Source organism: Myodes glareolus, chromosome 6 (genome assembly GCF_982192425.1).
Source record: "Myodes glareolus chromosome 6, mMyoGla1.1, whole genome shotgun sequence".
Lineage (NCBI taxonomy): Eukaryota > Metazoa > Chordata > Mammalia > Rodentia > Cricetidae > Myodes > Myodes glareolus.
Window position 1 is genome coordinate 11234656 of NC_142031.1, and position 24475 is coordinate 11259130.

General features: G+C 46.9%; 1 protein-coding gene across 2 annotated transcripts; it reads right to left on the reverse strand.

Annotated features, from left to right (window-relative positions):
* Positions 1 to 2477: 2477 nt before the first annotated feature.
* On the reverse strand, positions 2478 to 9791 carry LOC125395282 (PRAME family member 8-like). 2 transcript variants are annotated; one of them, XM_085690307.2, is made up of 5 exons: positions 9615 to 9791; positions 8975 to 9124; positions 5983 to 6295; positions 4759 to 5346; positions 2478 to 3876 (listed from the first exon to the last, which is right to left on the reverse strand). In XM_085690307.2, the coding sequence occupies exons 3-5, from the start codon at positions 6267 to 6269 to the stop codon at positions 3309 to 3311; spliced, it is 1443 nt and encodes a 480-aa protein (XP_085546433.1). In that variant the 5' UTR covers positions 6270 to 6295; positions 8975 to 9124; positions 9615 to 9791; the 3' UTR covers positions 2478 to 3308. The 2 variants fall into 2 exon arrangements, with proteins under 2 accessions (XP_085546433.1, XP_048282545.2); XM_048426588.3 differs by lacking the exon at positions 8975 to 9124.
* Positions 9792 to 24475: the final 14684 nt, after the last annotated feature.

A 24475-nucleotide genomic window follows, 5' to 3' on the forward strand; every position in this document is an offset into this window, starting at 1 on the left:
CACAGAGATCCACCTGCCTCTGCCTCCTGAGTGCTGGGATTAAAGGCATGCACCGCCACAGCCCGGCTTCCTACAGCCATATCTTATGGAGACATTTTCTCAATTTAGGCCCTGCCTCTCTGACGACTTTAACTTGTATGATGTTGACATAAAACTATCCAGTACACCACCTAACACAGTTATCCCAAGGATAAACTGTTTTTTTTAAATCTATTGATTTATTATGTATACAGTATTCTGTCTACATGTATGCCTGCAAGCCAGGAGGGCACCAGATCTCATTACAGATGATTGTAAGCCACCAAGTGGTTGCTGGGAACTGAACTCAGAACCTTTGGAAGGGCAGGCAGTTCCCTTAATCATTGAGCCATCTCTCCAGCCCGATAAACTGTTTTTTGGGGTTTTTTTGTTTTTGGTTTTTTGTTGTGTTTTGTTGTTTTGATTTTCAAGACAGGGTTTCTCTGTAGTTTTTGGTGCCTGTCCTGGAACTAGCTCTTGTAGACCAGTCTGGCCTTGAACTCACAGAGATATACCTGCTTCTGACTCCCTAGTGCTGGAATTAAAGGTGTACACCACCACCGCCCAGCCCGATAAACTGTTTTTTGCTACCACACCAAACCATTCTCTTTTACATTAGGGAGCAGTGGGCACCTGAGGTGTGGTCAGCCACTAGATTTAACAGTGAGGAGGGCATCAGCATGTCTGAGCATGGTCTTATTTCCACTCTCCCTAAATTGAGGTCTCAGATGACCACCCAGGGATCAGAGGACTGAACTGTGGTAGGAGATGTATAGAGGGCTATCATGCTATAAGACTAGCTGGGTGGGTAAGAGCTACAGAATGGGTTGTGAGCTAAGGGGATGGGAACAGGCATAAGAGACGCTGAAGATGAGGACTCACAACTGCATGGTCCCCTAAGTGAGCATTTTGCTCAGATCTATGAAAACAGGAAGGAATTCCTGCTGTGGGTGAAGGCCTATTCTGAGGAGAGAGGTAAACGGGAAGTGCATGACACTGGCCTGGAAGGTGAGGGTAGGAAGAATGTTATGAACAGAGACATAGGCTCTGTTGATACAGGGGTCAGTGAGTTAGGCCAGAGATCAGCAGTCCCCCCCACCCACAGTATGTCGCTAAGGCTTGGTATTTAGTCAGTCTAGCCTCTAACTCTTACCCTGTAACCCCAGTTTGATTCTGTAACCTCCAGAGGCACACAAATGGTACAAACTGCCCCCTCCTTGTGTGTGTGTGCACGTGTGTGAGAGAGTGCTTTCATTTGGTTACAGTTTGGTGTGTTTGGGGGAAGGAATATTTTCTTTTCTCGAGTTTTGGAGTTTTGTTGTATTGGGTTTTGTTTTTTGATTTTTGAAAAAGAGACAGTTTCTCTGTAGCTTTGGAGCCTTCCTGGAACTTACTCTGTAGACCAGGCTGATGTCAAACTCAGAGATCTGTCTCTCTGCCTCCTGAGTGCTGGGATTAAACATGCATGCCACCACCATACCCCGGTGCCTTTTTTTGAGAAAGAATTTAAAATTGGATGGGTGAAGGGGAGAAGATCTGGAAGGACTTGTAGGAGAGGAAGAATATGATTTAAAGTTAAAAATTTTTGAAGTTAAAAAAAATGGTAATGGACAGGAAAAATCTATCACCTCGGACTGCACACCAACCTAGAAGACTGCCTGAGGCTGGGTTGGTTGTGTTCTCATTGAGTCCCTGCAAAGAGATGGAACCAGCTTAGCAGAACAGACTCCAAGTCCGGCAGCAGCCTCGATGCTGGCACTCCAGGCCTTTCCACTGGCTCCCCTGAGACCTTTTGTTTTTGCTGCAGACTCTCCTGCCTCTACTTCCCAAGTACAGGAATCTGAGGAGTGCCCAGCCTTCACAGAAGCTTGAAGGACCTTTGGAATCCCATTTGCACTGCACCCTGGTTTGCACATTCCTTTAATACCAGCACTGAGACAGCAGAGAAACAATCCCATGAGTTCCAGGTGAACTTGAGATAAACAGACCATTGTTCTAAGTATTTTTTAATATTTAGTGTTGGGTATATGTGTACATGACACAGCACTTGTCTTGGCCGTGTTTATCTCAGCACTTTCAGGAGAAGCCTGGCTTGATAGTGGGGGGACTTGAGGGCTGGAGAGATGGCTCAGTGGTTAAGAGCACTGGCTACTCTTCCAGAGGCAGAATGTTGTATACATAATAAATAAATCTTAAAAAAGAATACCACATGATCTTAACTTCTAAGCCATCTCTCCAGTTCTCCACATATATGTATATATACATATATAAATACATGTTTTTGAGACAGTTTCTTTATGCAGTCCTGGATATCCTGGAACTAGCTCTGTAGACGAGGCTGGCTTCAAACTCTGATTTACCTGCCTCTCCGACTGCAAGGATTATAGGCCTGCACCACTATCTTCCGGGCCTCCCTTATATTCTTAACACATATAGAAATGAAAACAAGAAAGAAGGCATGAAACAAAATTCTTTATTGCTACAAATACAAATACAGGGGGGAGTGCAATGGGTAGACTTAGGCACTCATTAACAAAACAGGTTTACTCCAGACATTTACAATACAGTTCTTAAAGTCTATCAATCCTTTAAGACAAGACAGGGACATTTGTCCATATGCTGGAGACCTTTATGCTTAGGGACAGCCAGAGGGCTGGAAGCATCAAATAGCACCCCACAGACATGTGATTTACCATGACATACTTCAGAAATCTCTGCGTGTAGGTTAAGGCAGGTGGATTTCAAGGCCAGCCTACGCAATATACAACTATGAAAGAGACAGAAAGGGAGCAAGCTATGTGGCTTGTATCTGTGACCTCCCAGTACAAATGTACTAGATAGAACGCCTTGACTATTCCCCAAACCCTCATAGGAATGCAGTGCTCGTTTTAGGCTGAACTTTGTACACAGAGGCACTAGCACTAAGCAGACCCACAGTGGGACATAACCGACACCCAGGCAGAAGAGAAGACAAGGTCTGCCTGCCTTTGATTAGTCAGGATTCTCTCAGAGTTAAAGGAACAGAACTGACAGAACTATACATAGAAGAAATACATGAACTTTAGCAGTAGGTGCTAAGAGCACCTGTTCCTACAGAGGACCCAGGTTAGATTCCCAGATGCACACGGTAGTTCACAGCCACCTGTAACTTCAATTCTAGGGAATCCAATCCTTCGTCTGACCTCCACAAGCACCAAGCACGCATATATGCAAGGAAACCACTCGTACCCTTGATGAAACACCTATTGCTAGGCTTTCACTTCTCAGTATCAAGAAGCAACCTTTCCCGTTTACCGCCAACAATGACAAAGTCTGGTCTCCAGGTCATAGATACAGCGCTGACAACATTTGTGGCAGATATGTGTAGCAAAGGAGACTCTCTTGGGCTGCCTGACAGTAATCAGTGTATCCATGAGCTCAGGACAAAGTTGAGCAAATCTTCCCACACGGACATCACCCCTGTCATCATAGCATTCTAGAGGGGCAGGGTACAGCTCTTGGATCAGCTGGTGGAGGCTGGCTGTGTGATACAGAAGGTCCTTCAGGACAGCCATGGAGATGTCATTGTCATAGAAATTGACCCTAGTGAGTTGGGAGCACTGGCTCAGGGCAGGCAGGAGGGTAATGAGCTGGGAGTCCACCATCCAGCAGCCCTCCAACTCTAGGGTCTGCAGAGTGCCCGCAACACTGTTTAGGAGATCACGGAAAGGCATAGGATATAGGTCAATTAACTTCACAAGCCTCAGATTCAGGTGTTTCAGCTGATGGAGACTCTGACTCTGGGACAAGGAATTCAAGTCTAACTGCGAAAGTTTGCACACAGTGATGGACAGGGTCTCCAAAGGGGTCTTCAGGTACCTAGGGAGAGACCAAGAGATTAGTTCTGGCACAATGAGATGGAGAGAGCTGCTGTTAGAGGGAGCATAGAGGTAAAGGTGACCACTTGTTTAGAAGTCATGTGACTATGTAATGGAGATCAATATCCAGGATCCAGAATGTTGCTTATTGGGGAGTCTCACCATTCTTGGCAGAGAGAGAGAAGCCTGTGGGTACCAGTAATGGGACTTCTTCAGTCCATGGGTAGCAGCTTCCATTACTATGAAGAAGAGAACCTGTGCTGGCCACATTAGCCCAGGGCACACACTGGAAAAACTAACCCATGAAAGATCTGGAAGTCTTGAACCATCTTTTGCCTCCCCCGGAACGGTCTCTGCCCTTATTCAGTTTTTCATCTCTACCCCTCACCCACACAATCGGTATCACCCATTTCTACCCATCTCTATTCAGGCCCTATCTGGGCTCAAAAAAAAAAAAAAAAAAAAAAAGGATTTTACATGTGGGAAGTTAGAAGACACACAAATGCTAAGCACCAAGTTCCCCCATGGATCTGTGCAGGTAAGGGTCCTCTCCAGTTCTGGGCCCACTGTTCTGACTTATTCCCTGCCCCTTATCTTAGTCAGAATCCCAAGGAAGAACACAGAGCACATACTTCCTACATTTGATGCCCCCTTCCCCAGCTGGTCTTTTAGCAGGACTGCTCAACACATCTCCTACTCAGCTCAGCCTCTGCTTAATAAGTGGCCACTGAACACACCGAGCTCCCAAATCAGTTAAGACAGAAACAAAACCTGACTTAGACGCTGCAGTGACTCCATGATTGTGAAATCCAGTGGCTGGCTGGTTTCACCCAGGTAGCCACTACTCTATTGTCAGAGGAAATCGCTCGCCACCCCACCTTACCTGAACAACTGTTTCATGTGCTCACTGGAAAAGTAGACGCCATTCATGGAGAGATGCTGCAGACAGTTGAGTTTGGAGAACTGAGAAACAAACTTAGTGATACACTTTTGTATGTCTGCAGGGGTATTTAGAACCTTGAAGGTGTTCTTGTGGATCCGTGTTAAAAGGAGTTTCTGAAGATTTCTCATCTGGTCCAGGTAAGATACAAAATGCACCAGAGTGGACAAACTCCAACCCGTATTCAGTTCCAACTCCTGGATGCTGTCAGGCTGGAAAACCATCAGGACTTTCCTGACAGTGTACACAGGCAATGCCCAGATCTGCATCTTCACACAGCACAGCCGTATGAAACTTTTTCTCTGCTGGGCCCACTGTAACAAGTACGTTTGGTGTTCATTCAGATGGAACCTGAGGCAAAGGTCTGCGACCACCTTCAGACGCCGCCTCAGGGCGTATCTAGGAGAGCGGTTCACTACTCGCTTCTCACACACAGCCTCTGCTGAGCACTCTCCATCCTCTGTGCCAGTCCAAACATCCCAGAAGTTGTGCTGCACATTCCTCAGGTCGAGCACCTGGAGCTTCCCCTTCCTGTGAGCAGAACAGGTAGAAACAGTAGAAGATACAAAAGACCAAACCCAGCCTGGCAGTGGCGGCGCACATCTTTAATCCCAGCATTCCTGAGGCAGAAGCAGGAGGATCTCTGTGAGTTAGATGCCAGCCTGGTCTACAGAGTGAATTCCAGGACAGCCAGGGCAGTCATAGAAACCCTGTCTCGAAAAACAAACAGCAACAAACAAAAAAAGACTACACCCAGGCCAGCTTTTCCTCTCCATCTCTACCACCACACCTGTGCCCTGCTGTTATGTATGTTTATGCTTCTCAGTCCTGGGTCTCCCAGAGCAGCTCATGCCTTCCAGGTAAGGGCTCTTTACCAGAACTGTCCTGCTTCCTCCCTGCAGTGACTCTTGACTCAGTCTTCCACTTCTAGAACCTGGGAGAGCCAGAGTAAGGCTTGTTTCACTGTGGCCACAACTGCTTTAAGATGTACTCCATACCCAACTGTCCTTTTATATTGGGGCTCAACAGGGGTCAAGGCTTCTGCAATCTTCCAAGATGATACCATCAATATCCTCTCATCTACCTTTGACCTCATTCTTCCTTACCCCCAGATGTCCTTCCCCTGTACCCGTGTCCACCATTCTTCCCTACCTGGATCTTGCTTACCTGGGGAACACCTTCTGTGTTCGTAGCATGTCTACTCCATCCAGGACAGCCTGCAGGGTCTCCAGGTGGGAAGTCTTCATCAGGGTCCCCACGGGAAGGAAAGTGAAGGGCCATACTGCTACCATAGCCCTCAGGATGTTACTTTGTCCGTGGTTGAAGGCTTCCTTGAACAGTGGTGGGAACAGCACCCTGGGCAGACACTTCAGAGCAGAGATGGCCAGGGCTTCATCCCTCAGCAGGCTCTGCACTGCCAGCTGCAGGAGTGTGGGTGGGTCCTGATCACTCATTCTTCAAATCTTCAACCTGAAATAACCTGGTGAAATATAAAAGAGGCTATGTCTTAGGAAACCCCACTTCTCACCTGTCTTAGTTACTGTTCTATTGTTGTGATGGGACGCCATGACCAAAGCACCTCATAAAAGCATTTAGTTGGGGGCTTGACTACAGTTTCAGAACGCTAATTCAAGACCATCATGGTAGGTAGGCACGGCACCAGAACAGTAGCTTACAACCCATCTGCAAGCACACTGCAAAAGGAGGACCTGGCATGGGCTTTTGAAACCTCAAAGTCCACCCCTAGTGACATACCTTCTCAAAGAGGCCACATCTCCTAGTCCTTCCAAAGCATTGCACCAACTGGGAACCAAACATTAAAATATAGAAACAGCATATGGCCACACCTTTGGCCCCTTGACTTTCTTTGCCTGCAGCTGCTATGAGCAGCTTGATAGCAGGCTGGTGGACCTGCAGCTGAAAGATCCCAAGAGCTGGGTGTGGCTAGGGATCCCTATATAAGCTGCCCCTGAGCACAATAAAGTGGGACATTTGGCATTCTTCTATCAAGGATAGCCCGTGTCCCTCCATCTCTCTCTCTCTCCGCCTGTCTCTATGTTTAAGTCTCAGCTTAGTTCGGTTTGCATACCGGTCCTGTAACGGCATGGGAGCTACATGATCGCTTTCGTCCAGGTTTTTATAATTTCATGCCTAACCTTCCCATATTATATTTGTTTTATTTCTTTATTTTTATTTTGGATATTTGAGACAGAGTTTCTTTGTAGTTTTGGAGCCACCACTACCCAGTAACTTAACTGCTCTTGTCAAGGACCCAGATTCAATTCTCAGGACCTGCATGATGGCTCACAACTACCTGTAACATAGCACCAGTTCCAGGGGATTCAATGGGCACACATGTGGCACACATACATGCATGTAAGCATAAAGTAAAATAAATAAATCTAAAAAAAAAATTTTAAACCTGGGTGGTGGCGGCACACATCTTTAATCCTAACATTTGGGAAGCAGAGACAAGCGGATCTCTGTGAGTTCGACGCCAGCCTGGTCTACAGCATAAGTTCCAGTAAAGTCAGGACTGTCCTAACAAAAAAACCCTATCTTGGCGTGGGGGTGGGGGAGGAGCTAGCCAGGTGGTGGTGGCACACACCTTTAATCCCAGCACTCGGGAGGCAGAGGCAGGCGGATCTCTGTGAGTTCAAGACCAGCCTGGTCTACAAGAGCTAGTTCCAGGCCCCAAAGCTAGAGAAACTCTGTCTCGAAAAAAAAAAAAAAAAAAAAAAAAAAACTGGCTGATCTTCCGGACAACTGAGCACCAGGCAAAAGCATCCATACACAAATAAAATTTAAAAATAACAAAATAATTTTGAGGTACTGGGCACTCATCCTAGGGCCTGGCCCATGCTAGACAAGTGCTTGACATTAAACTACACTTCCAACACATTTTCTAACACATTTATTTCACTTCGTGTAGAGACAAGGTCACTCTGTGTACCCGACAGCCTGGAACTGGGCTTTCTTTCTCCATTGTGTCCCTAGTGCTATGGTTCCAAGAGTGCTAGCAGCCCACCTAGCTTTGTTTTCGTTTGAAAGGCAGTCTTGTTAAATTGACCAGGCTGAATCAACCACATTCCTACAGCTTCAGTCCCCAGAAGAGATGAGATGTCTTGCGTTACCAAAGCTCATTCCCAGTACTGTTGTAAAGAAACTTCAAGTTATATAGCCACACAACTTCAGAAGTATAATTTGAGGGACTGCAAACTAATTAACCAAATGTAGAGTCGGAAAGTCAGCAGTTCAAGACCAGTCTGGAATTAATGAGACTTTATGAGACTCAAAAGTCTTTTTGTTTGTTTCGTTGTTTTGCTTTTTCAAGATGGGGTTTCACTGTGTAGCTTTGGAGTTTGTACTGGAACTCACTCTGTATGACCAGGTTAGGCTCAAGCTCACAGAGATCCACCTGCCTCTGGCTTCCAAGTGCTTGGGATTAAATGTGTGCATCACTAGAGCTCGGCAAGACTTGTCAATCTTAAACTTAACATAACCAAATAACAACAAAAAATTCCATTCAATGGGCATTTCTCATTACAGCCTGGTCTACAGAGCAAGTTCCAGGATAGCTAAGGATACACAGACAAACCCTGTCATGAAAAAAATAAATAAATAAAATCCAAACACTAATGAGGTAGAATTAAAAAGATCAGTTACTTAAGGTCAGACTAGACTACATAAGACCATGCCTACAAAATAAAATAAAAATTTTAAGTACCATCATATGCGACTTAAAATTTTTATTCTATTTTGTAGGCATCGACAGACTTATAACCTGTGACCCAGTCCTTGGGAGGAATATCAAGAGTTCAAGGCCAACCAGGCAGTGGTGGCTGGCGCCTTTAGGCCCAGCACTCAGAGAGGCGGAGGAAGGCGTGAGTCCAGCCTGGTATGCAAAGCATTCAGGACAGTCAGAGATTAACAAAGAAACCGTGGGGGGGGGGGGACATGAAAAGCAAACAAATAAAACCAAACAACAACAAAAAAAGAGCCCCAGTTATATAGTGAGCTAAAGATTATCCTTGGCTACAAAGATTCTATTTCAAGCAAAAATTGTGGGTTCCACTTCAATCTGTTCTGCATGTGACTATCTCTAAAATGAAAGGGAATTTAAGCCTTAAATAGTGAATCTGGGTGTCCTGGAACTCACCATATAAACCAGGCAGGCCTCAAACTCAAGAGATTCTCCTGCCTCTGCCTTTAGAGTGCTGAGATTAAAGGCGAGCGCCGCCACCGCCAGGCTGTTTACAACTCTAACAGGAGGATGAGGCAGTCTGAGGCCATCCTAGAGACTGAGACCCTATGTGAATAACCAAAGAACATAAATTTTAAACGGATACAAATGAAAGCAAAATTCTAGATATTCGAGTAACTACGCTATTCGAGTTCCAGAATGGGGAGGAGGAAGCAGAACTGCCAGGAGTTTAACGGCACTCGGCTACGGAGTACAACCTTGTCTCAAAACCCAAACAAAAAATAATTCAATATTAACCAGAGGTTGGTGAAACACACTGGTAAACACACAACAGTACGGAGGCTGAGGCGGGAACTGGGAGTGGGGGCTGGAGGTGGAATGTTTGATTTCTGGACCAACCTGAGCTACATTCTAGGCAAGCCTGGGCAGCACAGGCTACCGCCCCCGCCTCAAAAAAAATTAATAAAAATGAAACCAACAGATTATGTGCGAAAGACATTTAAGATGATGGCAAACTTATTAGTAAGCCCAAAGCTTGACACCTTGAGTCCAATGCCCCTGAATCAGTGTGCACGGATGGAGGTCACTAACTTACCAGGAGCAAGCACTAATTACAGAACTCAGAACCCCAGAAGAGTCAGGCAGCCACTCCAAGCTCGCGCTCCAAGGCTGTGAGTGTCTTTCCCGGCTCCTCTGAAGACTTTTCAGCCATCTTCACTTCACACTTCCGTCCTGAAGCTTCCGCATCCCGTGTTCCGCCTTACACTTCCGGTCTGAAGCTTCCCCCGCCCCTCCGTATTCCGTCTCATACTTCCGGTTTGTAGCCCCGCCTGCCAACCACAAGCTGTTACCCGATTGGATGACTGAGTCTCCGCCCTGTCGGCTTTTTCTGGCTCTGGATTTCGATACAAATGCTCTGTGCAATAGAGAAAAACAAAAACAACAAAAAATAAATAAATAAAAAACCAGAAAAGTTCGCGAAAGGACACATGCCTTTGATTCCAGCCCTCTAGAGGCAGAGACAGGCCGAAGTCTGTGTGTTCAATGCCAAGTTCTCTAGGGCTGAGAGGAAAAAACAAAAAACCTGAAAGCCGAGGGGAAATGGTGACTGGTGCACACCTTTAATCTCAGCCCTCCGGTGGCCTATTCAGGCAGATCACTGTGAGTTCGAACCCAGTCTGCTCTACACAGAGACCGCCAATATAGCCAGATCACCATAGTGAAACATTGTTTATGAAACAAAAAACACCATTAAAAATTTAAAAAACACTGGGCGGTGGTGGTGCATGCCTGTAATTCTAGCACTAGGGAGGCAGAGGCAGGCGGATCCCTGTGAGTTCAAGGCCAGCCTGGTCTACCAGAGCTAGTTCCAGGACAGGCTTGCTACAGCGAAACCCTGTCTCGAAAAAACAAAAAAAAAAAAACAAAAAACCACCAAACCTTGATTCTGTGAAAGTCAAAAACTCAATCACTACCACTTATGCCCTTCATTTTGGATTTGTTCCTTAAATGAAAAAAGTAAAAATAAAAAGGAAAGGACGTTAGTGTTCCTAGGTATGATGGAGTTTGGTTTATGTATTTGTTTTACTTATTTATGCACTACATTTTTGGTTTCCTGAATGAACAATACAAAAAGAAAAAGGTATGACTGTTCCTAGACCTGGTGGAGGAGAAGGTTACTGTAGATAAAAGGAGAGCATAGCCGGAGGTAGAGACTTCTGGGAGAGTCCAGAGGGGACAGGACCCTGAGCCAGGTGAGGAACCAGGAGAGAGGAAGGGAGGGAGACAGGAAACCAGGTCCTGCTGCAGTCACAAGGGCAAAAAGTCCAAAAATATAAAATAAGTAAAAGGGGTGTGGGGAAGGTAATCAAAATAACTGGATTGCATTGAGAAGAACCTCTGGGAGAAGGGCACCCCAAACACTGGGGTAGAGGGTACAATCAGGAACTGAGGGATGCGGGAGAACCCAGTGCCCTGTCCATTTTGGTATGTTAAATAGGCACATCAGCCATTCGTCCCAAGGTTTAAGACTTAACATTTCCCAGATGGGGTCTTGCCCATCTTGGTTTGAAACGCCAACTCTTAGCAATTCTCCTGCCTCGGCCTTCTTCCTGGAATGGTTACAGTTGTGAGCCAACAGACCTGGCTGAACTATATTCATTTGTGGCCCTCCTAGTTCTAACTGTGAGTCGGTGGGGGGAGGGGGATGTTACTCTGTGCCTGGCAATAGACGTAGAAAGTATAAAGCTGGAAATATTGTTGACAATAATTATGAACATGTCCTGGAATTAGGGACTGAGCTGAATGCTCTACAAGTCACCTGCTGTGACAGCCACTGAGAAGGCTGAGGCAGGAGGATGGCTTATATACATTAATATTGTGACAAGGGACCCGGAAAGGGAACTGAGTTTATAGAGTGCTTGCTGCCCAGCAGCCTCAAAATTCTCTGTCCAGCAAGCACTATACTTAACTAAACAGGACGCTGCAGGGCATACCTGTAATCCCACAGCTCAAAGAGTTGAAATCAAGGGGATCAGGGTTTTTTTGTTGTTGTTGTTTTGGTTTGGTTTTTTGTTTTTTTCAAGACAAGGTTTCTCTGTAGCTTTTGGTGCCTGTCCTGGAACTAGCTCTTGTAGACCAGGCTGGCCTCGAACTCAGAGATCCACCTGCCTCCTGGGTGCTGGGATTAAAGGCGTGCGCCACCAATGCCCGGCTGTTCTTGTTTTTTGTTTTTTTGTTTTTGAGATAGGGCCTCACTCTGGAGCTCGCTGTAGCTCACTAACTAGACCAGGTGGATCTTGAACTCACAGAGACCATCCTGCTTTTGCCCCCTGGGGCTGGGATTAAAGGTGTGCACCACCACACCCCGAGAGATTTCTTTTCTTTGAGATAGGCTCACACCCTATAATCTGGGTGGGCTCCTACTCACAGTACTCTGCTTCTTTTGTCCTTGCCACTTGGCAGTTGAGACAGGAGGCCTGCAAATTCGAGTTCTGCCTGGGCCACAGAGTAAGTCTGCATCTGAGACAGGGCAGGGTGGTCTCAAACTCATGGAGATGTGCCTGCCCCCTCCTCCTGCATGGTGGGATTACAACAATTTCTGTTTGTTGAGATAAGATTTTTGTATCTGCCTGCCTCTGCCTCCCAGGTGCTGGGATTAAAGGCGTATGCCACCACTGCCCAGCTTGACCCAACAATTCCTTAAAAACAAAAATTTTATGTGTTGCTGTCAAATGAGAAAGGCCTCTTGGATTAAAATTTACTTTATTTTTACTTTGGGATCTTATGTGAAAAAACACTGCATCTACACACCCTGTGCTGAAGATTAGAGGTCCAAGCCTCTAATGTGAAGGGATCTGTTTTCATGTTTTTGAGTGGTTTTTGTTTGTTTGGTTGGTTGGTTGATTTTTGTTTTTTGAGACAGGGAACAGTCCTGGCTGTCCTGGAGTGAGCTCCTGTAGGCCAGGCTGACCTTGAATTCACAGAGGTCTGCCTGCCTCGGCCTCCGGAGTGCTGGGATTAAAGGCACCGCCCGGCAGGCCCAGCAGGATTTGTTTTCTTAAAATATGTTCACCAGGCACAATGCCTTGCAACCTTGGGAGTCAGAAAAGGCCATCAGATCCTCTGCAACCAGAGTTACACACAGGACTGTGGTCTGCCATGTGGGTGTTGGGAACACAGCTCAGACCATCTGCCAAAGCAGCAGTGCTTTTTAGCCTTTCAACCATTCAACCATCTCCCGCTGTATCCAGACGCTTCAGAAGAGAAACCCTGTCTCGAAAACAACAAAGAAACAACCTTCCACCACCACCCGGCTGAAAATGCCTTTTTTTAAGATTTATTATTGGCCGGGAGGTGGTGACGCGCGCCTTTAATCCCAGCACTCGGGAGGCAGAGGCAGGCGGATCTCTGTGAGTTAGAGGCCAGCCTGGTCTACAAAAGCTAGTTCCAGGACAGGCTCCAAAGCTACAGAGAAACCCTGTCTCAAAGAAAAAGAAAAAAGAAAAGAAAAAGATTTATTATTATGTATGCAGTATTTTTTCTGCACGTATTTCTGCAGGCCGGAAGAGGGCACCAGATCTCATTACAGATGATTGTGAGCCACTATGTGGTTGCTGGGAATTGAACTCAGAACTCCTGAGCCATCTCTCCTGCACCAAAAATGCCTTTCTTTCTTACATTAAATACACACACACACACACACACACACACACACACACACACATAAAATAAATGATAATGTAAAACCATTAAACTGCCATTCAGTTGGAGTTCCATTCCTTTGTTTGGGTTAGATGGCTGTATTGCTGTGTACCCAGACTGGCATCAAATTTACAACCCTCCTGCCTCATTCTCTCAAATGCTGAAATACAGCTAAGCATGGTCACGGCAAGTTCTAAAGCTTTTGAAAGTAAGAGTGGACACCGGGACCTGGAGAGATGGCTCGACAATTAATGGCTTGTTTGTGCTTCTCTTGCAGGTGACCCGAGTTCAGTTCCCAGCACTCACACTGGACAGCTCACACCCCCACACGCAACTCCAGCTTCAGAGGACCTTACCACTCCCTCTTCTAGCCTCTGTAGGCACCTGTACCCATGTGTGTGCGTACGCACATGCGCACGCACACACAAACACAATTTTATTAGTAACTTCGCCCATTTCAGATTCTCAGCTGTCCTCAGCCAGGTCCCATTAGTTGGATAAAGAGGACAAGTCGGCTGACATTTGCCTTCTGTTGAGGGGGTGAGTGATGCTCAGGGCTCAGCATTCAGTCTCATGTACCCCCACAGAACAAGATTTGGAGGAACCAAGGTTGGGACCGGGGTTGGAATAATGGTGGAAGGAAAGCTCACAGGAGTGATTGTGAGTCCACCATGCTGCCAGGGAGGGCCCCACAGCTGACACTGTCAGAGGCTGAGTGGACCGGAGGCCAGCTGCGGTCTCCTCCACTGTCCCAGCACGGACTCTCAGCCTGCTGTGTTCCTGCTGGGTAAGAGAGCAGGGCTCCAAATCTTAGCCTGAAAGGATGGCAGAAAACAACTTGCAACAGTTAAGAGAAAAATTCTGCCATTCAGATCACAGCAATAGAAATGTATCTAAGACACACAGCTATGTCTTGAGTCTCCTGAATATTTCTAAGTTATACCCAGGAATTGGAAGTGAACACATGGTGAAAGTCGCATTCCCTGCCAAGGTTCCCCTCTAACATGGGCCAGGAGATAAAAAACGTTTTCTCTAGGGCTTCACAGAGACCATAAACCGAACAGAATAGATGTGTACAAACCTGGAAGAGGGCTGCTGTAGTGTGAGGGTTTTTGCTCTTTTACACTTTAGCTTTTTGGACCTTTGGGGAGCCCACCACCCAGCTCTCAAATCACACATGGAGGCTTGTTCTTAGTTATGAATGCCCTGCCTTACTTGGCTTGTTTCTAGCCAGTTGTTCTCATCTTAAATTATCCCAGTTACCTTTTGCCTCTGGGCTTTTAGCTTCTCTATTGATGTATATCTTACTTTTATGATGTGGCTGGCTGGGTGACTGGCTGGGTCCTGATGTCCTCCTCCCCTTCTTCTCTTGTTGCTCCTCCTCTTCCTTGTTTCTCTTAATTTTTATTTTTTCGAGGCAGGGTTTCTCTGGGGCTTTGGAGCCTGCCCTGGAACTTGCTCTGTAAACCAGGCTGACTTTGAACTCACAGAGATCCGCCTGTCTCTGTCTCCTGAGTGCTGGGAATAAAGGCAGGTACCATCACTACCTGGCCTCTCCTTCTATTTATACTCTCTGCCTGCCAGGCTTGCCTGTCTTTGCTCCGACCTTGCTATTGGCTGTTCGGCGCTTCATTAGACCATCAGGTGTTTTAAAGAGGCAATGAATCACAGCCTCAAAGAGTTAAGCAAATGCAGCCTAAACAAAAGCAACCCATCTTTACATCATCAAGCAAATGTTCCACAGCCTGAACAAAAACAACACACCTTGAAATACTTTTTCCCAACAGGGTGCATTGCCACAATCATCGTCCAGTCACCCAAATCCATTGCTCTCTGACATCTCTCTATGAATGGTGTGCATTTCCTCAAGGCCCATCTGGACCAGGTGCTCAGGTGAGGAAGGATGGAGAACTTTCTCCACAGTCCAAAACAAAGCCTGTCTGTGTCACATTACAGCATGAGTGCCCACCTGTAGCTTCCCAGACACAGGGGTGAGACATTAGACCAGTGGTTCTCAACCTCCTTAATGCTGTGGCCCTTTAATACAGTTCCTCACAGAGTGGTGACCTCCCCCTCCCTACCAGAAAATTATTTTCATTGCTACTTCAGCACTGTAATTTTATTGCAGTTATGAATCGTAATGCAAGTATCTGTTTTCCTATGATCTTAGGCGACCCCTGTGAAAAGGTCATTTGATCCCCCCCAAAAAAGAGTCTTGACTACCAGACTGAGAACCACTGCATTAGACTTAAGTAGAGGCATGTTTCCACTCTAGCTCTTACTAAGGTGGGGTCACCTTAAAGTCAGAGTCATGTCCAGGTAGATGGATTGGGAAAGGGTCTCCAACTGTTGGGGAAACAAAGTCAGTGAGGGTGAGTTGTCCTTTCTTTCTTAGGAAGCCTGTCTACACTAAGGGGACAAGCAAGAGAGGACAGCACTGGGGGAGGGGAGGGTTCACCTTCACAGCCTCCAGGAGCTCTGGCTCAGCTGCTGTGACAAGGTACCAGCCTGTCTCAGTCTCCCGTCTGTAAAAGGCTGAACGTAGGTAGGGGCTGACGAGAAGAGCAACGGGGGACACTGGGAGTGAGGCTGAGCTCTAAGGGAAGCCTTGTGAACAGGAGCAGAGGCTGTCCTGGCGAGGCAGGGCTCAGTGAGCCCAAGGTTGGCACACCCAGGGATGGTGCCAGCTGTCTCCTTGTTGGTCCTTCTGAGTTTTCCTGCTGACATCATCTGCCCACTGATGTGGTTTTGTGCTAGACAGTGGGAAAGAACTGCAGAGCTGGGGATTGAGCTGGTCATGGTGATGATATATGTCCTCTGCCTAGAGTGAGAAGACTTGAGTAAGTAGATGCTCCATCAGGGAGCGTCCTGGGCTTGACCATCCTGCTGTGCTCAGAATGGCCTTGAGCCAAGCCTTCCTCTTTTTGTTTGAGGTTGTATCCCGGTCTCCGCTACTGTCCTAGCCCAGCCCGCTTTGTCTCTCTTTTCTCAAAACCACTCCCTGGCATCTTCACGGTGAAAACTTGTCAGTACCAGACCCCAAGTATCCATCAGCTCAAATGCCTGAACTTGAGTGCTGTCAAAAAATTTCCAATTAGATATTGGACCCCTCTAAGTTTTGCTAGAAAGAATCACAGCCATTCTGTAGACCCTGGATTAGGAGGAGTATTATATGCAGGACTCCCAGCCCTGAACCAATACTCCCAGCTCACTGAGGTCAGTTTCCATGGGAACTATATCTGCATGCCTGCCCTGAAGAACCTGATACACCACACTCTGTCAACCAAGACCAGCTGACCCTGGAGTTGTACTCTGACCTTTTCAAATGCTATGATGGCTTGGATGGTTTCCTTGTGGAGAGATTTACTCAGCTTGGTCCTGAACTCATAGATACACTTAGGGCCATAAGGTAGCCCAAAACAGCCTGGTTTACTACGAGTACCTGCCTTCAATGTAATGGCCATTCCATCTATCACCTGGACATGTGTCTATGTTCCTGTTGGCAGTAACTAGAGGAAGGTTACTTCTGGACACTGAGAAAAGAAATTCTAGTGTCTCATTTGGGGGGCACAGAGAGTGTTCCTTTACAGGCTGTAGCACAATTAGTAAAAACCCAGAGACAGAAATTGGGATTCAACCTAAAGATCAGAAAAGCAAAGCAGCCAGCCACTGGCTCTTACCTTTATCTCAGTCTGAAATGGCAATCCTGCCTCCAGGAATGTAGGGTGTGGAATCTTCAGGATTTGTGGAGATAGTGTAATAGATTAAATAAAAATGCTGCAGCTGGTCCGGGGCAGGGAGCTACCAGACGAGCAAGAGACAGAGACATGGATAGGCATGCCCTGCTTTCTCCTGAAGAGGCAGCTTCTTCCTCGCTCCATTCTCCCCACTTACTTCTCCCCTTCTCACCCCCCTCCCTCTCTCTGTTCTTCCTCTTTCTTCTCTTAACCCCTCTCCCCTTCCCTTCCATAACCCACTAAATAAAATTCAACCTCACTCTGCATGGTATGCCTATCCATATCTTGGTCTCTCGCCCCCAGCATGGCTTCCTGCCTGGGACCAGCCGCCTTCGAAGAGCTGTGTCATGGTCTCATGGCCCACTGCCCGCTGCAGCCACTCAGAAACCCGCAGCATTTTTACTTAATCCATTACAACTGGTAAGTGAGACACTTGCAAACACAACCCATACAACAAGTGTGCAGGTCATAGGATAACTTGACAGGGTCTGTTCTAGTAAATCTCAGGTCACTAGGCTTGTCCCTATGTGCCTTTATCCTCTGAGCCATCTCCCTGTCCCAAGATGTCACTTTAGACATCCTTCTTTTAGGTCTGAAAGAAGACAAGTACATGCTGGGCAGTGGTGATGTACGTCTTTCATCCCAGCACTCCGGAGGCAGAGGCAAGCCCTCCAGAGTCTCTGCCCGCCAAGTGCTGGGATGAAAGGCGAGCACCACCACCACCTGGTGGAATAGCTGAGATCTTGAAAACCCACCACAAGTTCAGAGCTCCTGCCAATAATTTAGGAAGACCATGAGAGAAATCTGCCCACATATTTGGAGGCCGCAAGTGGCCAGCTAGTGGTTAGGAGCAACATAGTCCCACAGAAATATGGCTTATGGTCTAGGCATGGTGGGACATGCCTGTGAATGCCATAGAGGAAGTAGAGGCAGGAGACCTTAACATTTGCATTCCAGCTTATCTCTTCCCCAAACCTCTTTGATATGTAAGTTTATTTATTTATATTTTATTTTTGGTTTTTCGAGACAGGGTTTCCCTGTGTAACAGTCCTAGCTGTCCTGGAACTAGCTCTTGTAGACCAGGCCTGCCTCAATCTCACAAGGATTCATCTGCCTCTGCTTCCCCAGTGCTGGGATTAAAGATGTGCGCCACCACGGCCCGGCCTATGGACATGTGAGTTTATTTGGGTCACAGTGGGAGAGGGTACAGTTCCCGGAGAGAAAGGTGTAGTATCAAGAGTCTGAGCAGCTGGGGACACAGTGTCCAGTCAGGAAAAGGGGATGCAAATGCGCATGTTCTACTCACTTTTCCATTTTTAATTCACTCCAGGACCACAGCCTACAGGATGGTGCCACCCATGCTAGGTGAGTCTTTCCTCACAGTCAGCTAAATTTCTCTGGAAACAGTCGCACGGTACAAAAACCAAGTTCGACTCCTGATGATCCTAGGTCTTACCTTGATAAGGTCTTAGCAAGGTTGACCATTATAGTGGGCAGATGGTCCCTCACAGTGTCCTGGACTGCCAGCACCTGCTACTCCTCCATACTGGTCCACTGGACAGTAAGTCTGCCTTACTCCCAGTCTGCATGTCTGTACATGTCACCCTGATGTGACAGCCTGGTTGTATATGTTGATGCTAAGAGCTCTTGGACTTCAGTTTCATTGGTCAAACAAACAACATAATGCCTTTGTCTTCCCTATGTCCCTATGGTCACAGAATATCGTCCTATGGACATTGTTTTGGGTCAACGTGACCGCTTTTTCTTTCTTTCTCTTCCTTCTTTTTTCACTAGGTAGTCTTGTCTGGCCTGGAACTCACAGAGATCCACTTGCTTCTGCCTCCCAAGGACTAGGATTAAAGGTGTGTGTCACCATGTCCAGCTTATACCATGACTACTTCTAATGAAAATTCCCTGTGTTATTTTTCTTTCAGAGAAATTAAACAGTGCCTGAAGCCTACTTCTCTGTGCCCCCTTGATGACACAAGCCACTCCTGATCTCATTTCTCAGTGCCCAGGAGTAACTTTTTCAGATGCCAAGAAGGACATAGTCTGGTCTCCAGGTTTCAGGCACAGCACATTTAGGGAAGACTTCAGTACCAAAGCTGATCTTCTCAGGCTGCCTTATGTCCCTCAGCGTATTCATGAGTAGAGAACAAAGTTGGGCAGATCTTTAAAATGAGCTTATGGGTCAGCTGGCTCAGGTTGGCTGTGTGGTACAGAAGGTCCTTTGGGATGACCATGAATTTGTCACTGTCATGACCTTGGTGAGCTGGGAGCACTGGTTCAGGACAGGCAGAAGGGCACTAATGTGGGAGTCCTCTGGCCTACAGTCTTCTAATTCAAAGGTCTGCACAGTGGCTATAAGGCTCTCTAGGAGAACCTGGATGGGCTTAAAACATAAATGATATAATGGAGCATCACTGAGGTTCAGGTATTTGAGCTGCCAGAGGCTGACATTGGGATAAGTGGTTCAAGTCTGACTGTGTGAACAGGCAAAGTGATAGAGTCCCCAAGGGGCTCTTCAGGCACCTAGAGAGAGACCAAGAGGTTAGTTGTGGCAAATGGTATAGGAATGTGCTCTTGGCAATGTTTATCTTGAGTAGAGGGAACCACCTGACCCAAGGTCAATGGGTCATATTGGAAATACCACATATTGGAGGTCAGTACCACAGATCCTGCCTATGAGAATCAGCAGATGCAAGCTACCCCTCTGGGCTGAGGTATCTGCCTATCGCTGTGATACCGGTACAGCCCATCACTCTACAACTTCCTTTCATATGCAGTAAGCCAGAGTGCTGTTCACATCAGGCCAAAAAGGTACGCATAATGGACCAACCTAGCCAAGACCTGTCACCATGTACCAACTGCGGGACTCACCAACTCCCTACATCTAAGAACAGCACTGTCCCTGTTCACAGTACTTCCTCTCTGCCCCTCACCCTCAACTGCAGAGTCATTTTTCACCTGTTCAGTCCTTATCTGGGCTCAAAACAGCTTTTCACACAAGGGGAATTGGAGGCAGACCCAGTCGCTGGCCTGGAAACTGTAGGGGTGAGTATGAGCTTCTTTCTGGGCTCCCTGTTCTCACCCCCTTAGCTGAGACGAACTTCCTATGGTCATCTAGCATGGTAGCTCTCTACTCATCCCCTACCCCGGTTCAGTCTTCCACTTCCTGAGTGGTCCTCTGAGACCCTGATGCAGAGAGAGCAGAAATATGATCATGCATAAGGATGCTGACGCCTCCCTCACTGTTAAATGCACAGTAGCTGACCAACATCCCGTGCCCATTAACCTCTAAGGTAAAAGAGTAAGGTTTGCTGCAGTCGCACAAACAGCCAGCTCTCTGTCCTTCCTTGCCAGACCAAATGTTTCATCTGGCCAGTGAGACAGTAGACCTGGTTGACGCAGAGGTGCTGGAGACAGCGGAGTTTGGAGAACTGAGGAAGAACCCGGCTGGCATGCTTCCCCTCGGGAAAGGTCCTCTCATCCCAGCTGGTATTTGCATAGACTCCTATGACAAGGATTTTGAAGATTTCTCATCCAGCCCAGCTAAGGTGCAAACCATGCCAGGACTCCCGGCTGCCACCATGAATCCCCTTCCAGCTCCTGGATACCGTCTGGCTCAAATACTTTCAGGAGCTCTAGGGTACTACGGACAAGCAGCACCTAACTCTAAACTTCCCGCAGCAGAGCTGCAGGGAACCCTTCTGTGGCTTGGCCCACTACAGCGAGTAGGTAAGATAGCCATCAAGTTTGTGGAAACTGGCGCAAAGGTCTGCTATTATCTTCAAGGGCTGTCTCACCTCCGATCCTGAAAGGTTGCTGTTCCTTCCTTGTGACCTGTGGTAAGCAGGCATGATCTTCAGCTCCAGCCCATACATGCCAAAAGTTGTGAGACATGGCCCCCAAATCCAACACTTTTAGCTTACATGTCCTGTAGTTACAATAGGCATCCGTTTCAGTAGACAGGCCAGCAAGGTTCTCAGCCTCTGGTTTCAGTCTACATCTCAAAGTCAGCTGTTCCCTTTGTACCCTGCTGGGGATACATGAAGGTTTTCATGCAAGGGCTCTTATAACCCTCTATTTTATTCTCTCTATTCGATTACCCTTGAACCCAGTCTGGTCCTACTTCTGGCTTGATTGTAGGAGGAGGCATGGATAAGCTCTTTTTACTTTGGTTGTGTCTAAGTTCTCAGCTGTCCCCCGTATCCAAGAGTCCCTTACCAGATAGCTCAGCAAGAGTCAACAAACACCAAAATAGTGCCATCAGGTATCTGATCCATTTTTACTCTATGCTACCTGACCCCGGCTGTCTCTTCCTTCCACTGCCAGAGTCCCTCGTCCTCACTACCTGGACCAAACCTGTGTAAGCAGCATATTCAGGCCATCAAGCACAGCCTTCAAGACTGAGATTAAAGACATGCACCACCACCGCCTGTCCTGGAAGCTCATCTTGGTGGCTCTTCAAGACACCTCTTGGAGAAGTTTCCAGGGAAAAAAAATGCTTCAGGTCAAGGACTTAGGAAAGTCTACTTTATCACAGCAACCAACTCAGGGCCACAGTCACTACTGTGGCAATGAAGAAGATGCCCGTTTACCCCACTGCACTCAGCACCTCTTGGTCTCAAGGCCAAACTTCCTAATGACAGCATCGGGATCCTTTCACAAGGGCCCACATTCCCTAATGCTGCATCCAATCCAAGCACTGTTTCTCTCAGTCCATCCTCACTGGGAAGGGGGTACCTGGGAGCCTGAAGGCTGAGGACTGTCCGTTGATGGTGAAGGCTGTGCTGAGCTCTCTTGAGCATGTTTTCAACTCGAGCACGCAGGCTTTCGTAGGAAGTAAAGGAAACACCCTAATTCACCCTGCTGACCCCAGATGGCACAAGTGAGGGAATTTGGGGCAGCATTATATATTGTCTTCCAACACTTCCAAGCAGCCGGGTGGTGATGGTGCACGCCTTTAATCCCAGCACTCAGGAGGCAGAGGCAGGTGGATCTCGGCAAGTTTGAGGCCAGCCTGGTCTACAGAGCGAGTACCAGGACAAGCTCCAAAGCTACAGAGAAACCTTGTCTCAGAAAAGAAAAAGAAAAAAAAAGAAAGAAAAGAAGAAAAAAAAATTCCAAGCCTGATATGGTGGCGCTCACCTGAGCCAGTGTTATGGATAGGCAGGAAAACTGTAAACTCATGCTAGCCTGACACAGAAACAGTCTGAAGTATAACACAAACCTAAATACAGTCAGTGAATTTAGAAATCAGAAGAAGCAATCAGTTCCTCGAGAGTTGAGTTACGTATAGCTGTGAGTTGCTATGTGGGTGCAAGGTATGGAACTCGGAGCCTTTGAAAGAGCCTGTGCTCTTAACAGCCTAGCCATCTCTCCAGCCCGACCCCACATCAGTTTTTAAATAAACTCCTCAAGCTGGGCTTGGTGGGGCATGCCTTTAATCCTAGTACCTGGAAGCACAGAGGCAGGTGAATCTCTGTGAGTGGGAGGCCATTCTGGTCTTCATAGAAGAGGTCCAGGCCAGCCAGATGTCTCTCTATTAATTAAAACTCCCTTGTCCCTTGGGGTTATAGTAGCAACACATGACCTTGGGGTCATAGTACCAACACGTGAGGGAGCCAGTGGAGTACGCAAGTTTTGAGGCGAGGCAGGCCTACACAGTGAATTCCTGTGCATCCTTGTACTTCTGGCATTAAACAAGGAAGTAAACTGTAAAGCTGCCTGTAGTGTAGGAGGTCCTTCTGTATTTGTGTTGCTGTCATTGCTTATTAAAGAAACTGCCTTGGCCTAGTTGACAGGGCAGAACTCAGGTAGGTGGGGAAGACAGAACAGAATTCTGGGAAGAAGGACAGAGTGACAGATGCCATGAAGCTCCCTCCAGAGACTGATGCTGGTTAGAATGTTTCCCGGTAAGCCATGCCCTCATGGTAGAAATGGGTCAGATCAGGATGTGAGAGTTGGCCAAGAAGAGGCTAGATATAATGGGCCAGGCAGTAATTTCATTAACACAATTTCTGTGTAGTTATTTTGGGAGTTAAGCTAGCCGGGCAGTGGGATGGAGTCCGCTCACTCCTGTTACATGCATGGGGTCTGGGGATGGTGGTGCACACCTTTTTCCCCCCTACAAGACATTTTCTTGAGGTGGCGCACACTTTTAACCCCAGAATCAGGTGGATATCTGTGAGTTAGAGGCCAGCATGGTTGCAGGGTGAGTACCAGGACAGTCAAAACTAATTAGAGCAGTGGTTCTCATCCTTCCTAATGCTGTGACCCTTTAATACAGTTTCTCATTTGTGGTGACCCCCCAACCATAAATTTATTTTCATTGCTACTTCATAACTGTAATTTTGCTGTTATAAATTGCAATGTAAATATTTTTGAGATGAGAGTTGCCAAGACTCATGAGTTGATAGCCACTGAGAGACCCTGTCTCAAAAAAAAAAAAACCCACAAAAACAAAAGCAAAGGCAGGGCGGTGGTGGCACACGTCTTTAATCCCAGCGCTCCAGAAGCAGAGAAAGGCAGATTTCCTGCGAGTTCGAGGCCAGCCTGATCTACAAGAGCTAGTTCCAGGACAAGCTTCAAAACTATTAGAGAAACCTGTCTCGAAAACAAACAAACAAAAAAAAAACAAAAAACAAAAAGAAACAAAAAATTTACATAAACCCAAACCACAATTCAAGATCTTTGATTGGCTAACACTTATAAGATCATCTGTTTCAAGGCAGGAGAGCTGTCATTCAAAACATAAACGACTAACCATTTGCTAGGTGGTGGTGGTGGTGGTGGTGCACACCTTTAATCCTAGCACTTAGGAGTCAGAGGCAGGCAGATCTCTGATTTCCGGGTCAGCATTCTTTACATACTGAGGTAGAGGTCAGGCAATCTATGAAGACACGCTGGCTTTAAAAAAAAAAATTGTCATAAGCCTGCAGTGGTCATTCAGGGTGATTCAAGAGACTGAGACAGAATTACTGGAGCATTCTGTCCTTGTGGATACAACCTTGGTCTCCACAGAAAGTAGAGGAAAGTTTCAGACACTATCAGCTCAGCTGACATCCTCTAGAAGATGAAATCACAGGGCGGGGGGTGGGGGGAGGAGAGCATGTTCAGAGAGCATCATGACTCCTTAGGGAAGTGCATTGTATCCAAGCCTTGAAAGTTCTGGAGAGTGCCAGCTGCAGCAATTTGGAGTGTTGGAAGGAAGCAAGGCAAGGAATGTATCCCTGGCACCAGAGTGGCCACTACCTGGGACCTTTTCAGATTTGGATCCATAGGAATGGTCCCCAGGCAACACTGAGTCCCAGAGTCAAATTGTCAAAACTCTACAGTGATCATTCAAAGACTGAAGCATTGTTGCTGGAGCCTTTTGTCCTTAAAGAAAGGAAGCTGAGGTAGGAGGATTCCAAGTTCAAGGCCTGCCTGGAATACAGAATAAATTCTGGACCCCTCTCAATGGAAAGCCAAAGAGACTCCTGTTATAGCCTTTATTTGAAAAGAGTGCACC